The 26735-nt window shown below is 35.5% G+C and overlaps 1 protein-coding gene across 1 annotated transcript; it reads left to right on the top strand.

Moving 5' to 3' along the window:
• The first annotated feature begins 2347 nt into the window (after positions 1-2347).
• LAMP5 (lysosomal associated membrane protein family member 5) lies at positions 2348-21210 on the top strand. Its single transcript, XM_003758193.2, has 6 exons — positions 2348-2515; positions 3009-3181; positions 3759-3890; positions 4212-4317; positions 6650-6838; positions 20299-21210. The coding sequence occupies exons 1-6, from the start codon at positions 2452-2454 to the stop codon at positions 20475-20477; spliced, it is 843 nt and encodes a 280-aa protein (XP_003758241.1). The 5' UTR covers positions 2348-2451; the 3' UTR covers positions 20478-21210.
• The last annotated feature ends 5525 nt before the right edge of the window (positions 21211-26735 follow it).

Genomic DNA, 26735 nt, shown 5'->3' with positions numbered 1-26735 from the left:
ATTAATTATTTTTTACTATATAGAGTGCAGAAGAATGTGTATTTATTTCTAGCTATTCCCATGAAAAATGTTGTCCACATGCATGTATTTAGCCATACCTAAATAAAGATAAGCTCACCCTTTAAAATAATTGCACTTAAAAATGTATTAACATGATTATTAAGGCTATTAAAATATGCTGTGTTCTTAGTCATTATAACAGATGTCAAAAATAATTCTAGGATAATTTGTTAGTTTCTAACTGGTGTGGATAACTGATGTGGTCATCTTATGGAGGTGTTGTAGAGTGTATGGATTCAATATGGATTTTAGACATCAGCAATTCTAACTTCTTTATTTTATGAATAAAAAAGCCAAACATCAAAGAGGTTAAGTCATTTGCCCAAAGTCACAAAATAAATAACAAAGCCAGATTTTTTGACTTCTGCTACTACAGAAACATTACTACTTGAAGGAGACTAAAACAAATGAAAGTACAGAAAATATTAATGGACTGGCTTTAGGAATAAATACGAAGATGTAAATTATTCTATTCTGAAAAACAAAACCAAATTGTGTGTAAAGGACTTAGACATTTAAAAATTGAATAATAGAGAAATATATAAAGTGATGTATACATAGATATTTGTGTTTTTGAGTAGGGTAGTACTATTTTAGATGCTGTTATCAAAGTTAATTATAATTAGTAAGATGCTATCTACAGATGAAAAGTTGTGTAAACTGGGCAGATTAAATATTTTAGGAATACAGTGATGAAGAAAACAGAAATGAACACATTTCAAAATTTTATCTTTTTGTTGAATGGAGATGCCTTATTTTACCTGGGCAATAATTTCTCACCAATGGTATTTTCCTTTTTTGAAAATAATAGTCAATAATAACTATTGATACATTATATAATAAAATGAAGGTGATTCCTGTAAAGGAATTCTTCTCTAGTTATTGTAACACTAAATTGATAGATCAATTATGAATTTCTTAATGACATTATAGAAAATAATAGCTCCTGAAGATTTTTGAATAGAAGACAATTCCTATTAAATTTAAATTTTAAGATTTAGAAATATAAATGTCAAGGGGCATTTATTTTCTTTGAAAGTAAATTGTCTTTTGCAATCGAAACATTTATAATAATTATTTGTTGATCAAAATAAGGATAAATTTTATATTCCTTAAAGATTTGTATTATGCTCCCAGCTCCTGCTGCAGCACAAGAAAAAGTGCATATATCTTCATTAAGTTTTCAACATTGACCTTTGCAAAGGAATTGAATCCTGTCTATTATCCTATTCATCTTTGAATTCAACATACAAACTTGATATTTTTACATAATGATCCCCTTTTAAGATATACTAAGAAGAGAGCTGATAAACCAAATAACTTTTTTGTTGCTTTGTGAATCATTGACAGAATGACTTGTTTCAACATAATATATAAACAGTAGCTGTTTAAAATTAAGGTGACATAAGAGAATCCTCAGAACTTCTAAGAGACCATAACTTTCTGTTCATACAATGGGGAGTTTAACCTCGTTTAACTGAAGTACTGCAGAGCCTGAATGCTACATGGGGGGCAGAGGGGAATCAATGTAACACTGAACCTATCATCTTATTCAGAACACATGCACTGAAGAAGCCATTTCCCAAATCCTGAAAATAGTTGCCATAGCATTTTCTTCTTTATTCTTTCTCTCTCCTCCCACTCCTGCCCCAGGATAATTCAGGGCTACAGTTTCCCTCAAGAGCAAGGGACATTTTACGATTTCAAGACAGTAAAACAGTAATATAATCTCTAAAACATGTAAAAATTAGAGGATTTCCTATAGACACTGGAGGAGACTGGATTGCTATTAAGTTATTTGAGATATACTGATCCTCTCATATGCAGTTGCAACACATGTGATAGAAGGGCAAAAAGAACAGAAATAACACTTAACAGAAGAAAATGTACGTTTCTCTGCAACGCAAGTCAATCTAGTTCCACCTCTAGAAAAACAAGACAAGAGCTAGTACCACAACTGGATTCCTTTCAGCACTGGCTACCGTGGACAGCTCTCATCCGTGCTTGCCTCCCCCTCTGCAGTGAGTAGAGTTCCTCTTAAGCTTGCGTCGGTGCTGCACCACAGAACAAGTACTTGTACTTGGTATTGAGCTTTCTCTCTCTCTCTCTCTCTCTCTCTCTCTCTCTCTCTCTCTCTCTCTCTCTCATCTTCTCTTTCCCCATTCTCTCACTCTTACTGCTCTCCTCTCTCTCTGCCTCCCCCTTTCCTCCTTCTCAATCTCTCCCTGTCTTTCTCCTTCCCTCACTCTCCTTTCTCTCTCTCTCTCTCTCTCTCTCTCTCTCTCTCTCTCTCTCTCTCTCTCTCTCTCCCCACCCTCTTCCTCTGGAGGAGTTTTTCTGGGATCTCCCCATCGGACAGCAGAACATCTGGATCCAGTCACCAGAAGAAGCATGGACCATAGGAGGAGAACTGCTCCGGGAATCTTGCGTCTTCAAGTCCTGTTCTTGCTTTTCCGTGAGTAAGGTTCTGGCATCCACCGGTCGGGTTGAACTTCTTAAAAAGAATAGCACTAGCACCTTCTAGTCCGCCAGCTACCTTTCAGTTCAAATGTACTCGTTTTAATTTGCCTGTGCTTTCATCTCTACCAGGGATTCACACATGGCTTGTGGTATTTGCAGACAGAACTGAGGGAGAGGAGTTTAAGTCGTGCATGGGTTGGAGCTTTTGAAAGAAAGTCATGGTTTAGAAAACAGGAGTGTCCCCTGCTCCAGGCTTGTAAGGGTTTTAAAGACATGTTAAAGTTGAATCGATCGTGTCTTTTCATAGGGTTGTGATGCTCATTATTGAATTGCACATCCAGTGCACTGCAAAATCGGCAACTTTTGAGACTGACTGTAACCTAATGTACCAGCTGAACACTGCCTGCATCTTTACCATTGTGCCTAACTGTGACTCCGAAGCCTTGGATTGTTAAGCACAGAACCGATATTATATTTTTGTTTCACAGATACAATTGCTCAGATCATGGCAGAACAAGAAGTTGAAAATCTCTCAGGTCTTTCCACTAACCCTGAAAAAGATATATTTGTGGTGCGGGAAAATGGGACAACGTGTCTAATGGCAGAATTTGCAGCAAAATTTATTGTACCTTATGATGTGTGGGCCAGCAATTATGTCGATGTAAGGAACCGTTTCAACCCAACTTGCTCTCAAGATTAGCTCACAGAGGGATGTGAAGTCCCTTTAATACAGAGTGCTGACTGAAGCTTGGAATGAATGCAGGCAAAGGGCCCCCATCTTACAGGCCCCATGAAGACTTTAGCTGTTCCTCTGGAATGCTGCATGGTGTTCACTTTGGAAATGCAAACTGATCCTCTAGCATCTTCCCTTTGCTCTACCCGCTTCATTGCACCTTGCTCCCCTAATGTACCCAACTACTGCCCATTCCGCATGGCCCTGGGATTGGGAGAGAGGGTTTGAAAGATAAACTGCGAAAACAGCGCCCGAGTATCTTTCCGAGTTTTGTCTGGATACAATTTCATTTCCATCTCCTCCGACCCCCGCATCCACAGCCACTTTCGCCGGTTCTGCGGGGTTGCACCTTTGAATTCATTCTCAGGTCCCATGAAGGCCGCAAGGCTTTGGCGCCGAACCCTTTACATTCCCCTGAATGCGCTTCTCCTGGGCCCAGCTGCTGGGTGTGGGGCTGAGTCCCTTTCAGCTTCTGAGCCACGGTTCCCTGTGTTTTTGCCTCTAGCTGATCACGGAACAAGCTGATATTCCACTTTCCCGGGGTGCTGAAATGAAGGGCCGATGCGGGCAGAATGAATCCGAGTTGCAAGTTTTCTGGGTGGACAAAGCTTACGCCCTCAAAATGCTCTTCGTGAAGGTAACCCCAGGGCCGGGACGCGCCAGAGGGAGGGATTTTTCATTTCCATTCACAATGGCCTGTGGGTGGCTCAAGTGACCCCTTTTAAGGGTACCAAGGGGGCAATGAAATATATAGATGCACATCAACGCATTCAATTTCTATAATTTCCATAGTGTGTATTTAGGAGGTGATAAATGGCGCAAGCGTTAAACTAAAGCTAAGGTTAGCAAAACCTCTGGATCCTTATTCAGTTTCCCCCAAGGAAGGGCTATCTACTGGGCGAAATGGTCACTTCGGGCTCCAAGGCCCGAACTTCTGACTGTTCTTTTACTCTTCCAGGAAAGCCATAACACCTCTAAGGGCGTGGAAGCTTCCTGGAGGCTGAGCAAAGTTCAATTTGTTTACGATACTTCAGAGAAAACGTACTTTAAAGACGCTGTAAATCGTAAGTAAGGGTGAGGGAGGGTTCTGGGAAGTTGCATCTTTTGCTTCCCCAAGTAGAGGGAGTGAAAGAGGGCGTGTCTCCTACCCTGAGGATCCAGTTTAGTTCCCAAAACTCCAGAATCGGCCTAGGAGGAAATCTCTCCGTTCACAATCTCTTCTATTAGATGAGCGGAGCTCAGATTATGTTCTTCCTTCTATGGCCCGGTCTCCGGCCCAGGAAGGCAGAAGACTTAAAGAACCAACCTGACCCCTGCACCCTCCGATACGCCGGGCTAGGCTGCCCCAGTTCCCAGGAGGTTTGTGATCACCAGATGTTCCCACTGCAGGGCAAAGACAAATCATCCACAATCCATCTGGCCACCTTGGCCCAGGGTCCACCTCAGTTTCTAGACACTCTCAGCACTGCAGAAAAAGACTAAGGGTTAGTCTCCCTTTTCCACTCACCTAAGCAGCTGATTTAGCCAGTTTCCATTAGAGAGGTTCTCTTCCTCTCTCCTTTTGTATCCATTTGAACCCTTTCTTCAAGGGGTGATGAGGATGTTGGGGAAGGTGATTCTTTTCTCTTTTTCTCTCTTCTCTCTCTCCCTGTCTCTCTGTCTTTGTCTATCTGTTTCTTTTTTCTCTTTTATTTCTTTTGTGTGTTTGTCTGTCTCTTTTACTCTGATTTTTCTGCCTTGAAACTGCTTTGTAATGGTGATGCAATTTCCGCTCATTCATGTAAAGCCTAGCAAATTTTCCAATTTCCATTTTCACATTTTTCTGGGAATCTTCCTACACCATATTGGCCCTTGGGCCTTAATTACCTAAATGTATTCTAAAGTGAAGGACTGTTCAGTGCCAATTTTTGTTAAATTATCCCCATTTGTACCCACTTTTAATTCATCTATCCAGCAGTTTACACTAATAGAAAAAGCTCTAATCTTCTCATAAGATCTCCATGAAAATGCACCCAAGTTTGCAACTACCTGCTTTATATCTAAAATATAGTCAGGAAAATCATCTATTTTGTTACATTCTGTTTAACAGTTTTAAATATTGATGATTTCTTTTTTTTTTTTTTTTCAATTTTATCCCTCGGTACTGGTGGTAGGTAGGGTTTATGCTTTATATTTCTGATACATTAATACACTGATTTCAATGATCAATTATATACTCCCTACCCACAAAATGTGTTTTCCTTTGGTTGAAAAACAACAATGTGCTAGAAGGTCCCTTTATCCCTATTATAGAAGGCAGGAAAATGTTGGCAGGGGGAAAGAATGTAAAAGGAGAAAACATCAGCTTTGCAAGTCATTGTAGGTGCAGGCATTGCCACTTCTTAGCTTTGTAATCTTGAATCACAATCTATCTGAGTTTCAGTTTTTTCAGAAAAAAAATGAGGATTGACAATTTTCACAGAATTGTTATGAAGATCACATGAGAGAATGTGTCTAAGTGCTTTGCAAAATGGAATACAATTTATGACCTATTATTATTACATTTATACAGAGTAATTCAAACCATGCATTTCTTCAGGAAAAAAATAGTATGATCCTACAAGAAAAGACTTGAACAAAAGTATTTGTTCATATTTATATTTTAAAATCATTTTTTATCACTAGAGAGAAATTTGGATTTCAAATTATTATCACCAACTAAAACACAAATGATTAAATTCAAAAGCTGGAGAAATCAGAAGCCCTAATAAAGGCTGCTAATTTTATTTCTTTATTGGTTTAGGGGGGAGTCAATTAAAGTTGAAATTAAATATCAAGTACAGAGTTCAAGTTTCAGACTGTTCAGGGATGGCCAGTTATTCCCTCTCCATTATGTAGTTTGATTTATTAGAGATTAGAAATGGAGAAGTGGGTTAGTTAGATTTAGGGTCAAGAAATTGTTGTTGTTGAGTTGTTTCTTACTTTTCATGATTTTTCTTGGCAAAAATACTGGAGTGGTTTGACATTAACTTCTTCAGTTCATTTTATAGATGAGAAATTGAGGTAAATAAGGTTAAGTGACTTGCCCAGGCGTTATGCAGCTAGTAAGTGTCTGAAGTCAAATTTGGACTCATGAAAATGAGTCTTCCTGGTATCAAGTCCAATGTTTTTTTCCACTGTAACCTCTATCTGCCCAGAGTCAGAAAAACTTGAGTTCAAATTCAATCTTACCACTAGTTGTGTGACTAGTCACTTATCTTCTTACTGTCTCAGTTTTTTCATCTGTAAAATGGGAATGATAATAACATTCCCTCAGGGTCGTTGTGAAGAAAAAAATGAAATTTTAAAAGGATTATATAAATGCTAATTATGATTATATAGGATTAATTTTATTTGTTGTCTCTGCCACCTCTGCAGCTAAGAAACACACAGCCAGTTCTCATCGCCTATCTGCCTTAGTCACTCCAGCTGGGAAATCCTATGAGTGCCAAGCTCAACAGACTATCTCTCTCACTTCCACTGATCATCAGAAAACCGTTGCTTTGCTCCTCTCATCGGTCCATATCCAGCCGTTTGATATTATCTCTGACTTTGTTTTCAGTGAAGGTAAGGGGGGAAAGCTGACTTCTAAATAATTGATAGAAAGTGAATGATTGACTCTCAGTCTCTTGCAAAGTGGCTACTTTTCCTTGAAGGATAGATCAAAGTTCCAGTTACATCTTCAGTTGTGCTGGGATGATGTGGTTTTTACTAGTGTCACTCTATACCCTTTACAGAGAAAAAACAACAAATTGGAATTTATGCTAACTAAATTTTAATCGGTGGGACTTTGCAAAAACCTTGATAGAGAAATAGACAAGTGAGATATTCTGTTATCTAAACCCCTCTTTCAGCATTTCTTTGTGGTATGGAGTAAATAAGTTTCCAAGGCTATGCTGGAGACATTATGAGCAGTTCCTAGGAAAGCAGAAAAGTTTGACCTCATCAACGCTCTATTTGTTACGTATTGTCTGACTAATAATCCTAGCTAGGTTGAGAGAAGCTCGTCAGTATAGATGATAAAAGATTTTGGCCACAGCAATTTATGAAGACCACTGATTGAAGTTTAGGTGCATTGGTGAGTCAAAAAATGATAATTGTAGAACCTCAGTATCTTCATTATACATGTTAGTCATCAATAAAACATATTTCGAGTTGATGGACAAATTCTTACTATAGAAAGAGCATGTGACCAAAGAGGATATTTAATAGAATCTCTTCAATTTATAAATGAAGAAACTGGAAGTCCAGAAACCTAGCCATGGTACATAACTAATCAGTAGTAGAGGTTGAGATTCCAACCCAGGTCCATTGGTTCTATCTCCCAAAACTTATTTCATTTCACAGATCTACATTTATCTGGTGTCTTTGGGGAATAATTTATTACAGAATCACATAGGATCACAGAATGGTAGCATTACAAGGGGTCTTAGGGAATTATCTGATTTAACCCCTCTTTTTCCAGGTGAGAAAATTAAGGATACTCAGGGAGACTATGAATTATGGTGACATATGTAATTATTGGAAAAACTAGGACCCAGATCTCCTAATTCACAGTTTATTCTTTTTTTTTTTTTTTTTGACATCTACTTTTCATTCTGAAAACCATTATTGATCACTTCCAGGTTTGGAACTATATCCTGCTAGAGGAGGTCACCATATAAATGATGTCTGGATAAGTGAGCTGTTATTGTATTTCTAGGATTTGTAAGTTTGTGGAGCATCTATCTTACATTAAACTTAACTAAGCACATTATATTCAAGAGTAAACTATTTACTCAGTTCACCTACATAAAGACCGCTAGCATAATAACTATAGTCATCTCCTAAGTCATTCTTGATTTTCTGAAATTATATAAACTTCAACTGAGTAAGCAGACAACTCCAGAAAGTCATTTTACTCACTCTAAATTATTCACCAGATCAAAACTATTAATGTCAGAACCAAATTTGTCATATTACTCTAGTAACTAATCACATAGTCTATCTTGAGAGATCATCTCATTTTATTTGGTAGAACCAAAGAAGAAACCTAACAGAAAAATTTAAAGAAAAATTTCCATTCCATTTTTCTTCCTTCTGCAGTACTACCATTCTATTGACTTGTATATGTGTGTGTGTTTGTGTGTGTGTGATGTCTATGGTTCAATAACCACAATATAATAACCACAAGAATTTTCCAATGCAACTTGCTTCCATTATAGATTCAAAAATTCAAAGTTCATTAGATCTGAATTTTGATTCAGATTCAGACTCAGATTTAATCTGATTCCATTAAATTAACTTGTGAATTGAGGAAGTACTGGATTTCGAATTTGTATCTATATTCTATTTCTAACTCTACTACTAACTTTCTAGGTAATCTTGAGCAAATCATTTAAACTCTCTGCAAATGCAAAATGCAAAATAAGAGAATTAAGCTTATCTTAATCTTAAATGTGTCTTTTAGCTCCAAATCTGGCATCCTATGAACTAGAAATGGTAATAAAGTGTTTTTGTATGGTCTTTAGCAAAACTGATAGTAGCCCCAAATCAGGGTTATCACTGTTTTTCACTCATCTTAAAGCATCAGGCTTGACTAGACGTAAACACTATATAAAATATATCTGATGATATAATAATATAACCATACATACATATACATATATAGTATACATAATAGTATATAACATCTACAGGTATGAGTTATACTTAAGTGAATTGATAAGAAATTTCTTGAGATTTACTTTTTTACAATTTATTCATAATCTTGATATACTATGTGAACTCTATAACATTGCCAGCTGTGATGAAATAGGGTAAATATCCCCTGAAAACCAGCCCTGAAAACTGCTTGTCCACTTAATGACATTAGAATAATTTTGACTAGGATAGAAATATATAGTATGCATATATACTTCATTATTCTAAAATTAGAGTTTGACTAAGAAGGGGGAGTATGTATGGTTGAATCCTAACAGTCTTCCCAGCTACATAAATTTGGGTAAGTCACAACCTTAGTTTTTTCATCTTTAGAATGAGGAAAATAATAACTGTCCTACTCTTATAGGATTATCATAACTTTCAAATGAGCCAATATATGTGAAAGAACTTTGGAAATCAATAAGCAATATGCAGAATGCATTGTTGTTGTTGCTACTATTATTACAACTACCCGTATATATTTACCTTAAATTTATTTCTAAGTTATATTGGATTTTCTTTATATAACTCATGGAATAATTTTTCTATGTGCTTTTAATTGTGTTTTGGTAGGATATAGTATGATTCAGACTGATATAAATAACATCATATTGTAGCTGTCAACTACTGAACCTTCTAATTTCTTCCAATTCTTCAGAACATTGTAGATACAAATTCCAGAAAAAATAATTACAGTAGATTCAAAGTAAAGAGATCAAAGAGGTTGGGCTCAGAAATCTCTTGATCACATGGTCTCCAGCTAACATTAACCTTTGGGACACACTTTTATTTCCCCTTAGAAGATGTTTACATTTTACATCATCAACTTTTCCTTTATTGTTGCCAACAACCCTCCAAAATCTCCAGACAATCTACAGTCCCATGGAGAAATACCAGAAATAGTGTCTAATCTCATATCTTAAGTTATGGAACACCATTTACCTGAAGTAAATCATCCATCCAAAAACAAATAAACATGAAATGAGGATAAAGCTCAAAGCTGCCTCTTTGATAGAAAAGTGAGTGACCAGATAAAGCCAAAAGGATGAAAGAGTTTACTCCTGGGCAGAGCAGTGGATAGAGCACCAGCCCTGAAGTCAGGAAGACCTGAATTCAAATTTGGCCTTACACACTTAACACTTCCTGGCTGTGTGACCCTGGGCCAGTCACAACTCAAACTTAAGCTGGTAGACAGGGTGCCAAGCAATTTATAAGCTTGAGAATGCAAACGCTTGACTATTTTTTTCCCAATTCCCTGACTAAAAATTTGAGTCAATTCAGTTCACTTTTATTTAAGAAAAATAGGAGGTGGGAGAAAGAGTTTTGCCTCTGGAGTAAGAGAACCTAGGTTTAAGGTCAAGTTCTGATATTTATAGCTATATGATCTTGGTACTTGACCATTCATTATGAGTCTCACAGAATTATAGAATTTAAGAACTGGAAGAAACCACAGCAGTCATCTAGTTTAATCCTTATGTGAAAGAAAGCTTCCCTATTATATACCCCTCAAAAGTATTCTTCCACCCTCTTCGAGAAACCCAGCAATCTATTGCACTTCTGGACAACTGATTGTCAAGATTTTTTTTTTTTTTTTTGTGACATGACTAAATTTGCATCTGTAAGTTCTACCCATTTTCCCTGGATTTGATCGCTGAAAATACTTGACAAAAAGATATTCTCTTTTTCTTCCTTCACCCTTTACAAGGATTATCTTTTCCAGGCTAAAAATGCCCAGTTTTTTCAACTAATAGTCATATAACATAGACTCATAAGGGATGTTTTACCTCTTTTGGATACTCTAGCTTTTCAAAGTCTTACTTAAACTATGGTTTCCAAAACTGAACACAATAATCCAGGTGATGACTAATGAGGGGACAGGGTAAAGTGGGATCATTACTTTCCTTTTCTATGCCTTGTTTAATGTAACCCAAAATCACATTAGCCTTTATGATTACCATCTAACACTGCTGACTTATATTAAACTTGCAGTCCATTATAATCTCATTTTTTCCACAAACAAATGCCACCTCACTTTGCCTGCCCCATCTTGTATTTATGAAGCTAATTTTATACATACATACAAGGCTTAAATTATTCTGTAGAGAATTTTACTTTCTTGAATTCATCCCAGTGCCCTAGCCAGTTGAGATTTTTCTGGATTCTGTCATCCAGTGGGTTAGGCCCAATTTCTAACCTTACATCATCTGTTAATTTGATGAGCATCAGCATCTATGCTTTTTTATCCAAGCCTTTGATCAAAATACAAAGTTATACAGAGTCAAGACAGATCCCTGGGGTACTTCACTGAAGACCCTCACCAGATTTTTGAATCCATTTGATTATATTACCATCCTTTTTTTTTTTTCCTGAGATAATTGGGGTTAAGTGACTTGCCCAGGATCACACAGCTAGGAAGTGTTAAGTGTCTAAATTCAGATTTGAACTCAGATCTTCTGACTTCAGGACTGGTGCTCTATCTACTGCATCACCTAGATGCCCCTATACTACCATCTTGTCCGTATTTTGCCATCTTTTCTATAGGAATATATTTACATATTCCTATATATATAGAAACTTCATTAATATATATAATGTAATATTATATATGTGATATATATATAATATAATAATATATATTATAATATATAGGAACTTTATTAAAAGCTTTGTGCAAATCTAGGGGAACAGAAATCCTTTCATCTACTAGTTTAATCATTTGTCAGAAAAGAAAATGAGATTAATCTGGCATGATTTGTACTTAAAGTCACATTGGCTCTTTCTCAGTATTTGTTAATCATTTATTTAGTAAATAGTTGTGGACTTTATACAGAAATTAAGACAAACTTGCTGGCATACAGTCTTCAGATTTTGCTCTTTTTTTAAATTATGAAATTTTTCCTTCTCCATTTTTGTGACTCCTCTTTTCTCTCCTCATTGTTCAGCAAATACAATCCAGGTTTGTTGGGTTTGTATCTGAGTAAATCTGATGGAATTATCAGAGTGAACCATATATTTTTCCATCACATCCCTTTCCATATTTTGGGTACCAACTCCACATCAGTCATCTTTGTTTTGCTATTTCTAGAACAAACGTCATTTTCATTGGCAATGAGGAGTAAGATTAAATTTGAGTATCTCTGCCTTTTTTGTTGTCAGTTATTGTCTCATCCACCTTAATTAAAGGTTCCATTGGTTATTTTATCTTGTTTTAGTCCCATTGCATCCCCATTTTATTGTTTTACTTTCCTGTACTAGCCTCAGCTCATTGTGAACTTTAGCTCTTCTGACATTGTTTTTATGGGACTATATGCTGATTTATGTTCTCCCTCAGTTGTATGGCCTTGTTACCATCTTCTGAATATTACAGAATATTCTATGTTGATGGAACAATCTATATTGATGGAAGAGATTCCTTTGCATGCACATGGGTCTCTTCAAACAAATGCTTTCTCTCCTCATGGAAATAGTTTTAGTTTGAATGTTCAGAATTTCACTTGTATTTCCTGTTTCTCTTGGGATGTCTTCTATAGTAAGATTTTTAATTTATAGAGTCATATCTTTCCCTTAAATCTTCCCAAAGTGTAGATTACATATCAGAATATCCTAGGATTTTCTCTCCTCTATCAGAAACTTCAAGGTTTTCATCATTTTTACAGCAGCAACTGGTACTCTTAGATACTGAATAGAATTCTGTCTTGGTGGTCCTCTGTCTTTTGAAGGATGAAATTAGCACAAAGACAAATAATCAAATTATTAACTGCTTTGCTCATGCAGAAATAGAACTCTAGAAGCTGTCTGGATAATTGAAGTCCCTCATTGTCTCAGTGTTATACCTCTGTTCCAGAATTCTGATCTGCTTCATAAACTCCTCATATGTTTTCTTTTTCTGTCCAGGTGATCTGTACTGTCTTACAATAAGAAATCATTTCAAACTACTAATTCCTATTTTGAACTTTATCTCATTTCTGGTTATCTCAGCCATTATTCTCTTCCTTATTGATAATTATTTTCTCTGGCATGTAAATTGGAGGCTAAACATAAGCATGCTTCTTCTTCTCCCATTCTTTTTAATTTAAAGAATTTTCAACTAGATTTGCAAGACATCCTGCAAATAGATTCATATCAGCCTTTGTTTGGTGAATTCTTACCAAGAATTTTTTATGACTGTATTCTAAGCCATACTCCAGAGGTACAAATCCTATTCAGGCACTATTTTCTAAATTACCTTTTCACAGATTATTCTTTATTTTATTCATCTCCTGCCTTCATTGGGCTGCAGTCAGAAAAATACAGTCTGTGCCCTCATGATTTCCAGTCTCTGGCACCCAGATTCATAGTCATTAGAAATACTCCAGTTTTACCCACATGAATCACCAGACATTTGATAAGCCTTCAGAAAGGCCTTGCTTTATTTCAAAAGACAAAAGACTTCTATTGTTGCTATCAGTTCAACAAATATGTGTCTCAGTATTCCTAAGAATTAACATCTCTTCTCTTTTTCCTTTGGATGAACCTAATAGTTTCACTGTATCAGTTTTTGAAGGACACAAGCTTTCTCACCAGAATATCTAGCTCTCAAATCTTTTGAAAGAGCCTTAAATCTTTTAAATCTCTAATTATGCAACATTGTTTTCCTTTCCCTCTCTTCCGTGTAATACTTTTCTATTCTCATCATCTTAACAAGTGTCAAGATTACAATGTACATTTGATACAAATCATTGTACAAGTTTCCCTTACTCTTCATATTTCATACTTTCCCCTGCTTCTTCATGTTTCAGATTTTCCGTCTTGACTTTTTTAAAATACCACTTATAGGCATTAATAATTGGCTAAGACATTGACAGAGAATTATCACCTCTTATAATTTGACACTGTAAACCAATTTACTTCCTTTAGTCTTAAATAATTCCACAACTACCCTTTTGTTGTTATTCAAGTCATGTCCACTCTTTGTGACCTCATTTGGGATTTTTTTGGCAAAGATATTGGCGTTTTTGCCTATTGCTTCTTCAGTTCATTTTACAGATGAAGAAACAGCACAGTCACCATTAGTATCTGAGAATGGATTTGAATTTAGGTCTTCCTGACTCCAGACCTAACCTGCAGCCCCATCCACTGTGCCACTTAGTTGCCACACCTACCTAGCCTTCAATTTTTCACCAAAGTTGCCCCATCTATTAATCTAGTCTATCAATTTTCTTTACTCTCTAATTGTTCCTCTGTCTCCTTATCTTAGAGCCCTCCTTTTTTTTTTCCTTGATTTGCTTTAAGTTTTACTTTAAATCTTCCTCAATCCTTTAATAACTTCCTTAGTTGTCTTAGATTATTCTCAGCCCAGAAGTAGAATTTGAAGCGAAATCTAGGCACAGGGATTGTTCTCTGAATTATGTTAAATTTATTCCAAATTTCTCCTCCCAAAATTCAACCTCTGTTCTACTTTATCAGACCAAACTATTTCAAATGACTGCAAAATTGACTTATTTGGTTTAAAAAAAGTTTTTCCTACTGCTCCTATAGCCTCACACAGAAGTCAGAAATAGATGCCTCAGTATCCCTTCCTTTAAATTTATTGCCCCACCTTACAAAGTTGTTTCAAGAATCAAATGGAATAATCTGGAATTATAGCTGCCATTTATATATAACTCTTAGATGTTTGCAATGTGCTTCCCAAACAAATTAATTCTCAAAACAGTCCTGGAAGATAAATGCTATTGTCTCTTCAGGAAAGTTAAAAGACTTACCCTGGGTCACTAATTTTAGATTAGAGGTAGGATTCAACAAAGACCCTTGGGTCTGGCACTCTTAACTACTCTACATTATTCCATAGAGTCCCATATAAAGATACATTCATAAGAAATTTATTTAACTTAGAATGAAAATATCCCAAAATTACTTGCTTCTTTTAAATAAAAGCTTTAAATGATCTTAAACTGAGACCTCAGTGTCTAGGACTTTTAAAAAAAATTAAATCTTTTAGAAGTCACATATATAATTTAACCAAATAAAATGGAAATAAGTGTTTTCTTTTTCAAGAGCCAAAAAATATAATTACCCTTGGTTTACAGAGATAAAAGTTGGTGTTAAATAACCTTCTAGATTTTCATCATTTTTGTCTGTCTTTGTTCACTCTATTTGATGTGGACATTTTAGTTATGCTGTATTAAAATTATATTAATGGGACAGATAAAAAAGCATGTGTGGTAACATAGATATTCATGAGTTTTTGTTCTATTTTTTTTTTTTGCCAGAAATAGACATATAAGAAACAAAAAATACCCTTTTTGCTAAAAAATGTTTCACCAGAAGCAGATTTTAGTTTAAGAACTGGGATTGGGTTAAAATTGGAATGTCACATCATTTTCCATATATCCCCAAAGTTTTTAAATAAATGAAATCAGGTATCTGGATGGGACAATGGGTAGAATGCTGGGGCTCTAATCACGGAAATCTGAGTTCCAATTTGGTATCCGTAACTTCCTAGCTGTGTGACTCTTAGCAAGCCAATCTCTCTTTGCCTCAGTTTCCACAATTGTAAAATAGAGATAAAAAAGCAATAGAGCTTTTGTTAAAAATCAAATGAGATACTATTTACAAATCACTTAGCACGGTGTTTGGCACAGAGTAGTAGCTACTCTATAAATAATAGCGATTATTGTTTTTAAAATGAATATTTAAAAAGTGAATTAAATAACAATCGCAGAATCCCCAGGTTAGTGGAAAATTGATAGGCCATATATTGCATTTAATACCTGAACAATAATCCCTTTCCTCCTCATCCCCAATAAGTAGTCATTCGATCAATAAACATTTAAGTACCTACCAAATGTTAGAAAGTATTCTCATTATCCTAAGCAAAATGATTTATCATTTAATACTTTTTGAGTATAAATACATTCAAGAATATATTGTTCTTAGTACTTGGCACTACAGTATGGATATAAAAATTAACAAGATCTTAGTTTTTACCATGAAAAAGCTTGTTAAAGAGAAGAGAATATGTAGACAAATAACTCGTTATAAGATTTACAATCTGAGAATGGTATGTATATTGAAACATTTAGCAAGTAAGGGAAAAATGGTTGATTTATGTTGTTTTTGGTTTGGGGTGATTTTATATATATTCATGTGTATACATACACACACACACACACACACACACACACACACATATATATATATATATATATGAATGATTCAATAATTTTTATTACTTTAGGCAATAGCTGGCAGTCATCTTCTCCCCCATTATTTTTTTGTACCCTCTACTTAGCCATTGTAGCATCTTGGTACTTCCTAAAGTGAAGGTTTAGGACTGTAACTTGAATTTCCATAACCTAGGCATGGCTGAGTTATCAATGTTGAACTTACTTATTTCAATATGTAAATGTATCTCAGGTCCCATCTATGCACTCCTTCCAAAGGTTTAAATTGCAAGTCATCCACACCTTCTCATCCTATAAATTCATTTCCATATTCTTTCATAAACTCATCAAAGAAAACTTGTCCAAAATTATAGAGGTCTTCCTCTTTATGTTTTTTTTTTTTGTTCATTTGTTTGTTTGTTTTTTTTACATTCTCTGGGTACCAGGAATTGCCATTTATTATCTTTTATTTTTTGATGGACTACCAGGCCATCAACTTTTCCCAAAAATACATTTCTTGGATGAATTATTTGATATCTGTGTATCTATGATATGCTTCAAACTCTTTGTGCCCACTATATTGTCTTTAAATTGCCCTTTTGACTTATCTGCAATTTTAATTCATGGAAAATTATGATGCCCCAGGATTCATAATCATGAAACATTACTGACAAAAAAGATAGGCTTTGGGGGCAAAGAGCAACACAAATACAGTTTGACTTCTTTGTATTGAATTCTTGGCCAAGATTATAGTCCATCCACAGTGCCTGGTCAAAATATATTAGTGGGCCAACTCATTGGTCCATGTTTTAGTCTGGCAAAAGGCAGTCTTCATTCATTTGGCATTTTCTGGGGTGGAGTGTTAGTCTTTTTTTTAAGGTAGATCTCATTGAGAGAACCCTATAGTCTTATAGTCTACTTGACCTTGAAAATATAGTTTTATAGGAATCCTTGTTCTATTTGCCTTCATATTCAACAACCTGTAGTGATCAACATGCTTAATTAACATATACCTGCCTTTTTAAGATTATCTCTGTGGTTGTATATTTCAAAAAATTGTGCATTTTATGAACAAATAATTAGAATAGTTATTGTTGGAAGATAGCCATTAAAAGTGGCATTTTATTCTACAAAGTCAAAGATGCCTTCTTGTTTTGTTTAAATAACCTCCCCCCCCCAAATACAAAGGGATATTGCATTTGTCAAAACTTTGTTATATGTGTAATTGTAAAGATATAGTTTAAATAGAAAGTCTGCTTCCCTTTACATATTTTCATTGGGAACTCCCTCAATAAATATGTAGATTTTTTCTCATAAAAATATACAAATAAAGAAGTAGGACAATGGATCATTAGTTATTGCCTCTTTGCTTTTGGGGGAAGTTTCAGAGGTCATCAGATTCAATCCCCTGATTTTACAAATGAGGAAATTAAGACTAAGTGATTTGCCAGAGGTCACCCAAGGAGTGCTAAGGGTGGTTTGGAAGCCAGGTCCTCTGACATCAGGTTCAGGGATATTCCTGTTAATTATAATACATTATGTCTGATTCCACCACCACCCCACCTTCCCCAGGAGTTCAGTATTTTTATCCTGTCCCATTTCAGTTATCTTGAAAACTGATCTCTCAATGCTTTCCAAATGTCCAGAATTCCATCAGGGTTTTCTTCTGGGTGAGCTTGTTTTGTCCCAGCTTCTCCCCAGGTTATCTTTCTTACCTTCTCCCTCCCTCATGTAGCAATCTGCCCTAGAGCTTAGATATGAGCGACTTAAGGGTAGGAACCCTTCAGATTGATAAATTTCCCAGTTTCCCAAGTACCTCACATAGAGAATTGAATAATATTTGTTGACTCAAAACCCAAATATAGTGACTCCATCGTCAGCAGTGATGAATGTAGCTTGTAATAGAACTGCTCAAGGATTTGTTCAATTTATGCATTTTTTATTGTCTTGTGCTTCGGGCCTAGCTTTATCTGTAAAGGCTCTTGGGATGATCTCATTTGGTTGAGTCTTTGGCCAAGTTTTCTGTTGACTCATTTTTTCCTCTAGGATTCCATAAGTTGATACTACTTGATTTTCCACTATTCCTATCTGCAGTGTTTTACAAATGAGTTTATATCATAAAAATAGTGATTTCCTCAGTTAACAAATTTGTTTTCTTAGTGATGAAGTAAATTGTCTGCTAGTGGAGCCAGTTCCAATAAACTCTTGGCCTAGTTGTGGTAACTGATTCATGCTATAAATTCTATAGTTAAGGATGATATGAAAATCTGTGTTGTTATCTTTTCCTTTGTTTCCCACTTTTAATATCAATATTTTATTTGAACATGTTAAATTGGAGCTATTCTAATTGCTATTAATATTTTAAATTTTTTTATGTTATTCTGATGTTTATTTTGACTTTTGTGTTAACAGCTTGATGGCCTGATGTCATATAGCAAAATTTAAAATATTCCTACTTTAGTAACTAGTCATTTCTTGTCTATTGTGATATCTTCAATTACATTTTTGCATGCGTGTTACTGTTCAGTGCTTGATATATCCAATTCCTTTCATCTTTTTGAAGAAGGAATTCATGATTTGTAATTTATCTGCTTCTAAGTATTCTATATGGCTTTGGCAGTTTTCATATCTTACTTTTTTCTTATTCAACTTTACTATTTTAAAAATTATATTGAGATATTTATGTCTATTAAATATTTGCTTAACTATTCTCTTGTCAAAGGGAAATTCATTATACTTTAGAGAGTCTTATCTGATCTAAGGGAGTTAATGCACATACTACCAAATATAATAGTTATATGTTGGGGAGACTATAGGCTATTATGTAATAATAGCAGCATTTATATGGTGCTTTAAGGTTTGTAAAGGGCTTTATAAATATTACCTCATTTGATCCTCACAACCACCATGGGAGTGAACTTTATTTTTATCCCCATTGATATAATGAAATTGAGGCAGACATGGGTGAAATTACTTGTCCAGAGTCACACAGTCTTGTAAGGATCTAAGGGTGGATATGAATTCATGTTTCCCTGAATCCAAGTTTAGAGCTGTATTCATTGTACAACCATAATTTCTTAAGATTCACTTAGAATAGTTGAGTTTTTTGTGTGTGCTGTGGGTAGGTGGAATGACAATAGAGAAAATTAAAGTGTTTTTAATTTTTAAAATGAAAAATGAAATTATATTCTTCACAAGCAAAAGTAAATAGACCTTCATCCTGTGAATTGTGGTACTTCTCACAAAATATCCATCATAAGCAGATATTCTTTCCAGTGTGACCACTATTTTTGATAATATGATGGCTTCTTCTATACGACTGTGGTATTTGCTGCACTAAAAGTTTGTGAATAGAGCATTCTGTTGGCAACAGATACCAGTGACAACATCCCTATGGATTATAATTTCATGCCTGAACTACTATGTACTATTTCCTAGGTTCATTATAATTAGTACTGGAAAAAAAGGAGGTTTGACCACATTCTCCTCCCATTTTACATTCTACATTTATTGGCACATGCTACTCTGTGAATAAATCTTCATCAACACTGGGAAAGGAAAAAGAAAGATCGAACATAAAACTTATATCTACAAATTACATCTGGAAGGATATTAATTTTAAATAACTGATGTCACAGGATGGCTGGAGACAGACACAATAAAAAATGTTTTGGGCCATATGATCTTTAAGCTTCCTTCCAGCTCAAAATCCTATAATGAAAATAATTGTAATGTAAAATAATTCCACCAAGTCACCTATGTGGGCTAATATTCTAAATTCTGCAATTCATTTACTAATTTTACGGTCTTTTCAATAAAGTTCCATTGAGTTTTAGTATGATATTAAGTGTGGATATATCATGATGTACAGTAAATTGGATTCATGGTTTATCCCCTAGCACCAAAGGACTGGAAGCAGTGTGTAGGGGACTGAGCATCGGCCAGGGGATCAGGGGATTTGGGTTGACATCTTGGCTTTGACGTTTAGCACTGGGTCTAGGTGACCCCAGTTCTGACACTTCCTCCCTAGCCCTTTTGCTGTTTTAGGCTTCCATTTTTTAACTAGCAAAATTACATTGAGTTTGATGACCTAAAAGTCGTACACCTGAGGTGCTTTTCTTTCACTTGTGCTTCTTGAAACTGCGCTTGTCCTGTAGTTATTTGATGTATGTTGCTGATATTTTGTTGTCTTTTCCTTTTCAGAGCACAAGTGCCCCGTTGATGAGAGGGAGCAACTGGAAGAAACTTTGCCTCTGATTTTGGGGCTGATCTTGGGCCTGGTCATTGTGATAACGCTCACAATTTACCACATACATCACAAACTGACAGCCAATCAGGTGCAGATTCCAAGGGACAGATCCCAGTACAAACACATGGGATAGGGGGAAGCAGCTAGCCGGACTCTGGCTGCTTCAGACCTTTGTCAGGTAGAGAAAGCTCGAGCACCTCCCGTGAATGCCCTCTTCCTTCATCCCCCTAGGACACACCAATAGAACTGCTGCATACCAGCCAACACAAATCAGAAGCTCAGCATATGTCCACGCTTAATCCCAGTGGGTGAAAACTCTTCTCTCAGATCTCAAGGGTGACAATCAGCCCTTTCCCCGTCCCTTCTCCAGGCAGGGAATTTCCTGGAGAAGTCAGAATGTTTGTGTTTTTCTGGCATTGCTTTGATTTACCTGGGTTAGTGCAAGGGAGCCAAGGAACAACCTATCAGACTGAGAGGAGAGCGTAGCCTTTCAGATTAAAGTCAGGAAATTTTTTTTTTTAATCCTTCATGAAAGCCATGAATAAATGGGAGAACTGTTATTCTTTTGGACATTTTTGGATTACCCTGCAAAGTTGTTGATATGCAAAACATATAGCACCCCATGCTACCGCGAGTTAATTTGAAAGCGATACATGCTTTTGGCTGGGCATTCTGCATGTACAATGATTGTCATTGAAGTGTTACATTTGCTACTTGCAACTGATGATTTCACAGCAAAAGGAAATGTTAAATTTACTATGCAGACTATTTCAGTCATTATAAAATTATAACAGGTATAAATATCAAAACTTCATATAAATTCATGTAAGTTTGTTTTTAAAATATGGATTAAAATACATACTATATAGCACTTGACTTCCTTTCTTGTGGAAAAATAAACAAGCCTAGCAAACCTTTATGGGATAATGAAATCATTACAGAGATGAAAAAGAACTGTTACTCTTTGCTAAATCCTTCAGAACTGGTGGAATGAAGAAAAGAGGAGCTGGTTTTCATTTTGATGGTGGAGAGACAAGCAGGTGGGGAGTAGGTAAGTGGCTGAGGCTAAGAAAATGATCCTTACTGATTAAGGATATTAAAACTCTTGACTCATTCCCGGTAAAAAATAGTCAATTTCAATAATTGAACCCATAAGCCCAAAATTTACACATGAACATACATAAATGACTCTAGGTCTTGGGTTCAGCATATTAGTTTGGATTACAACAAATTTTAAGAGAACTGTGATTATACCTTTGAACCTAGTCTGAAACCCCAATTATTTTCTAAACTTTATTTTCCCCTTCATTCTGGAGATCAAAGTAAACAATCACAGAATCTGAGTTGGAAAATACTGGCCCAACCCAAACCTGAACAAGGATTCCTTCTAACATGTCTTATGCATTTTAATCTAACCTTCTTTGGGGACATTTCTTCTAGAAGCACCCTGCATCACTCTTTCAAACTTTCCTGTCACATCTAAAAGTAACATTTTAAATTTCAAAAAAGTTACAGCAAGCCTTTGAACCATCATTACTCATTCCTTGTCAACTCTATTAGTCACAATTATCCTTCTGAATCTTGTCATTTTTTTTTAAAACTCTTCCAAATTCTAGTACTTCATTCTATGCTCCAGAAACAGTTCTTAACCTCAGGTATATGAATTTGCTTTTAAAAAGATATTTTTATAACAATTACATTTTATGCATTTTAAAAAATTAGTTGCCAAAAGGGGTCCATAGACTTTATTGGGCTGCCAAAAAGAGATCCACTAAAAAAACCCTTAAGGACCTTTATTCTAAAGGAACAAACATCCATCTCTAAGTCTGATCATTTTATTGCTGAATTTCCTTTGTGCCACATTACCATTTGAATCAACCCATTAGTCATGAAATTGTATCTTTCAAAATCACAGTACTTCTTGTCAAATTCCTAAAATTATAGAATTTGACAATTGTAAGGGACCTCAAAAGCCTGCTGGGTTCAACCATATGTGAAGAAATATCTAGTATAACATACCTGAAAGTGGTTATCCAATCTCTGTTTGAAAATCTCTAAAAATGGAGAATCCACAAATCCCTGATAGAATCCATTTCACTTGATTATGCATATTTTAGGAAGATTCTCCTCATATATCAAACTCAAATTAGCTTCATTAAAACTTCTACCCATTGCTTCTACTTGTGCCCTCTGGGGTCAAACAGAACAAATCTAATTATTTCTTCCTTACAAAAGTCCTTCAAATACTTTGTTTAAATTTTTGTGGAATTTTATGCTTTGTAAACCTTAAAAGTCCTTTTAAAAAGGGCTAACTCGTGGTCTAGATTTTACTTAATAAGAATTTAAGAGTTAGGTGGATCCTTAAAGACATTTTGACTAACTTCTGCATAATATATAAGAGAAGTATTTTTATTTTCCCAATGGTATCAAAGCAAAACTATGATAACAATGCAGGTCTCCAGATTTTGATTGCAAGATTCTTTTCCATTCCCTCATGGATTTAAGAGCTAAGGAGGACCATGATTTGTACGTGTTGTAAACTTTAGATTTTCAAAGACAATTGCAAAATAACAAAAACTTTTGTCAGATGTTACAAAATTTTACAAAATAGCTATCTGTCATATATGATGATGAGTCTGGTTAAGCTGGAAATGTTCATCTTTAGGTTGGGCTCAGTGTGACCCACAGAAACTACAGAAGACTATTAAGTCAGGGATGTGTTGCCATCAGAAAGAGTGAAGGCCATGTCCATGACAACCAAATCATATTATTCTGAAGTACTGAAATAAGTACAGCCTCTACAATATTTTAATCTGACACTTCTGGAAGAAATCTTATAAGGGGAATATATGAACATGGGATTGTCTAGTCCTTACATGAGCTCATTTCTCAAAGTTATTCAAATGGGGTACTTTCCCTTCCATGATTTATAAAATCTTTAAAGCCTATATTTATTGTATATTTTATTATTTATCATTTACTTTGCAAAAAAATATTTCTTATTCATAACTTGATTACCTTTAGGCCTACTATTACTCCAGTTAGCCTTCTGTATTTTGACTTTATGGATTATATAATAAACTAAAGCATAAAGTTATAGCATGAGGATCTTCAGCTAAATATCAGGAAGGATTTTATTGATAAAGGAAATATTGATAAACTGATAGTTATATGAGTGGGACACCAAGGGACATATGTGGGAATTCAGAATTGGACTTTCTCCAGGATCTTCAGAAATAGTGTAGTTTCTCATTCATCCGAAATGGCTTAGGAATGGCATCTTAACTTTTGTGTTTAGTAGAAGGATTTATTCTCTTTCATGAAAAAGATTACACTTATGACAATAATACATGCAAATTAAATAAAAGATGATAAAGTGAAGAAGTAAAGTGAGGGGTAGCCGATGCTGGGAACAAATATAAGAATTGTGGTAGTTATTCAGTTATGTCTGACTCTTTGTGACCTTGTTATGGAGTTTTCTTGGCAAAGATAACTGAAGTGGTTTTCCTTCTCCAGAGGATTAAGGCATAAAGAAGTGAAGTGGCTTCCTATTATTTCTATTTTACAGATGAGGAAACTGAGGTTAAATGTCTTGTACAGGATCACACAGCCAGTTAAGTGCTGCTAAATTTAAAGTCAAATATTCTAGACTCTAGGCTTGATCTACTGCACCACTTAGCTGCCTCAAAGAAAAACACTAGCTATCATTGGATGAATCATAATAGCACTGCAAATTTTGGATTTAAACTACCCAAGTTCTGGTTCTAGTCTCAATTGCATTTACTTACTGCCTTAATTTTTTTTTCTGTTCTTTTTTGGAAGAGACCATGATTTTAGCAGTGTAGGAAGTTCTCAGTGAAAAGCTCCTTTTATAATCTTATTAGATATCTCTGCAATTTAGCCTTTGAGATTTGCCCAGAAAACAGTGAGATTGCTTAACTTTCCCAGGATCATCCAGCTAGTTTATTTCAAAAGTGTGATTTCAACTTGTTTTTCTGACTGGTGCCTTTTTACTCACTCCTGTGGATACCACATCAGAATTCAAAATCTGAAATGTCAAATGCTGGATTTACCTTTTTTTTTTTTTGCAAACACATTAACTAACCTTGGGATAGTCACCAAGTCTGATCCTATTCCCCATTTTCCATAAGTTCACTGAAGATCAGGATGTTTCTTCATAGATGACTTAGAGCATCAAAGGGAGAACATAAAAGATGAACTTTCTAATAATTAGAATAATGAACTATTTAGTAAAGTAGCAAGCTTCCTGTCTCTGGACACATTCAGTCAAAGGAAGCTCTCAGGACTCAGGCAACTTTAGAAGAAATGAGAATTTGACCCCAAACCCTGATGATTCTTCTGCCTTTTGGAGCTGAGATTGTCTAGAAGCCTCATTCAAAGGAATGCAAAGCTCTTTTCCAGAATTGTTTCCTTACTGGTGCTGTCCCCGTTACTGCAGGGACCCTCTTATCCACCTGACTCTCCTTACATCCATGCTGTATAGAATCATTTATATGGTACTTTAAATTTCTAAAAACACTTTGCACGTGTCATTTAACTTGATCCTCACAAACAACTTTAGGAAGGGTTATCATTGAGGAAATTCAGGCAGGAGAAAATTAAGTGACTTGTTCAGGGTCTCAAAGCTGGCAACTGTTTACAGATGAGAAAAGTGAAGCAGGAGGAGTTTAAATAACTTGTCCAGGGCTTAATCCACATAGGCATTGTCTGACCTGGGATTTGAACTCAGGTCTTCCTGACTATCACTTAGTTGCTTAGACTTCCCCTTTGCATTTTTCCCTACTTTAGATTCTTGTGACTTAAGACTCTCACGTTGGAAGGAATCTAAGAAAGCCTACAATTTTCTTTTCATCCATTTAGTTTTATTTCCTTTGCCATTTTGCCATCGCTCCTCTGACTAGAAACAATCAGGAGCATCTATCCAGTTGTTCTATTCTCTAACTCAGAAAGGAAAAAGAAAATCAACAGAGAAACTGCAGATGCTCAATTACCTCTTTAACAGTCATTTTTATTCTTCACTATGTCCCTAAACATTGGTGCCTACAGGCACAAAAGTATCCTTATTGCCTGTTCCATTTATTGTATGGAGAACCCCTGCCAGATGACATAAACCAGGTCTGGGAGACAAATTTGTTTTGAATTCTGACCATATTCCTATGCAGAAGTTTCCCACTAGTAAGTAGTTGCAGCAGAAAAGGGACTCAGGAGGTGAGAACTCATTTCCTTTCAGGGAATACCCCATGGAGTTCCCTGTTACTTTCCTCCAACTCTTTTGAAGTTATTCACAAATATTTATCAAGAATTCCTTAATTCCTTTTTCTTAATTCCTTAATTCCTGAAGCACTTACTATATTCAAAGTAAGATTTAAAAAAATGAGCTACAAATATCCTGCTGGGGAAGGGGATCCAATGAGCCCAAAAGTATAAAACACAAAGTAAATACAAAATAATTCTGGTGGGTGGGCCTGGGGAGAGTTTTAACTAGAAGAACCAAAATAAGCCTTATATAGGTGCTTAGGCTGGGTCTTGAGGGAAGCTGGATCTTTGAAGAAGCTTAAAGGAAGGAAAACATGCTAGGAGAAGGGACTGACATGGAATTGATGGAAGGCGAAGGAGAGTACAAAGGCATGGATGCAGCTCATTATGATCAAACATTTATTAACACAGTGCTAAATACAAAGACAGACTCTTATGAAGCATTTATTTTAATGGGTGATGGGATATCAGTGGCAAAAAGTCATAGAAACCAGTTTCCAAGATGACTGGCAAAAATATTTACTTGATGGGAGAGAAAGGGCAATATCATAGGTATAAGACCTTGGGCAAGATCATCTCTCATGATAGATAAGATGGAAGGATATGGGATCTATGATAAAATGGATATATTCTGTACTGTTGGAAGGACTGGACCAAAATAATATTAATATCTATATGTCAACCTGGAGAAAAATCTCCAGTCAAAATACACAGGATGTAGTCCTTGGTTTACATTCATATCAATAATGATAGAAATGTATACTTATCAAATTTATAGATGACATGAATCTGACAATGATAATAGATGATAGGACTGGGATCCAAATGAAATCTCTCTTGGATAAAATATTGCTCCAAATCCGGTAGCTCCTAATAGGCAGAAATGTAAGGGTTTTATTTAATTTAAAAAAATCCCATCAAAAAAGCTATACATGCTCAAAAATCTGCATACTCTTGCAGACCCAGGAAAGCCTGTTATAGCACTACTTATCCCACTGGAAAGGAGCTGGGGATCCCACAGCAGCTGCTTGCAAACCCACCTACCTCGTGCAGCAGATCTCAAGAGTTCTCTTAAGCTACCTTCCAGTCCCCCTCTAAGTGATATTTTCTTAAC

This window comes from Sarcophilus harrisii, chromosome 2 (genome assembly GCF_902635505.1).
Source record: "Sarcophilus harrisii chromosome 2, mSarHar1.11, whole genome shotgun sequence".
NCBI lineage: Eukaryota > Metazoa > Chordata > Mammalia > Dasyuromorphia > Dasyuridae > Sarcophilus > Sarcophilus harrisii.
The sequence above is the reverse complement of the archived record's forward strand: the minus strand, read 5'-3'. Positions and strand labels throughout refer to the sequence as shown.

What these genes read in the sequence shown, in the direction of transcription:
- LAMP5 (XM_003758193.2), top strand. Translation starts at nt 2,452, where the DNA reads ATGGACCATAGGAGGAGAACTGCTCCGGGAATCTTGCGTCTTCAAGTC. An exon ending in TCAAAATGCTCTTCGTGAAG is followed by an intron (nt 3,891 to 4,211) that starts GTAACCCCAGGG and finishes TTACTCTTCCAG; the next exon opens with GAAAGCCATAACACCTCTAA. An exon ending in CTTTAAAGACGCTGTAAATC is followed by an intron (nt 4,318 to 6,649) that starts GTAAGTAAGGGT and finishes CCACCTCTGCAG; the next exon opens with CTAAGAAACACACAGCCAGT.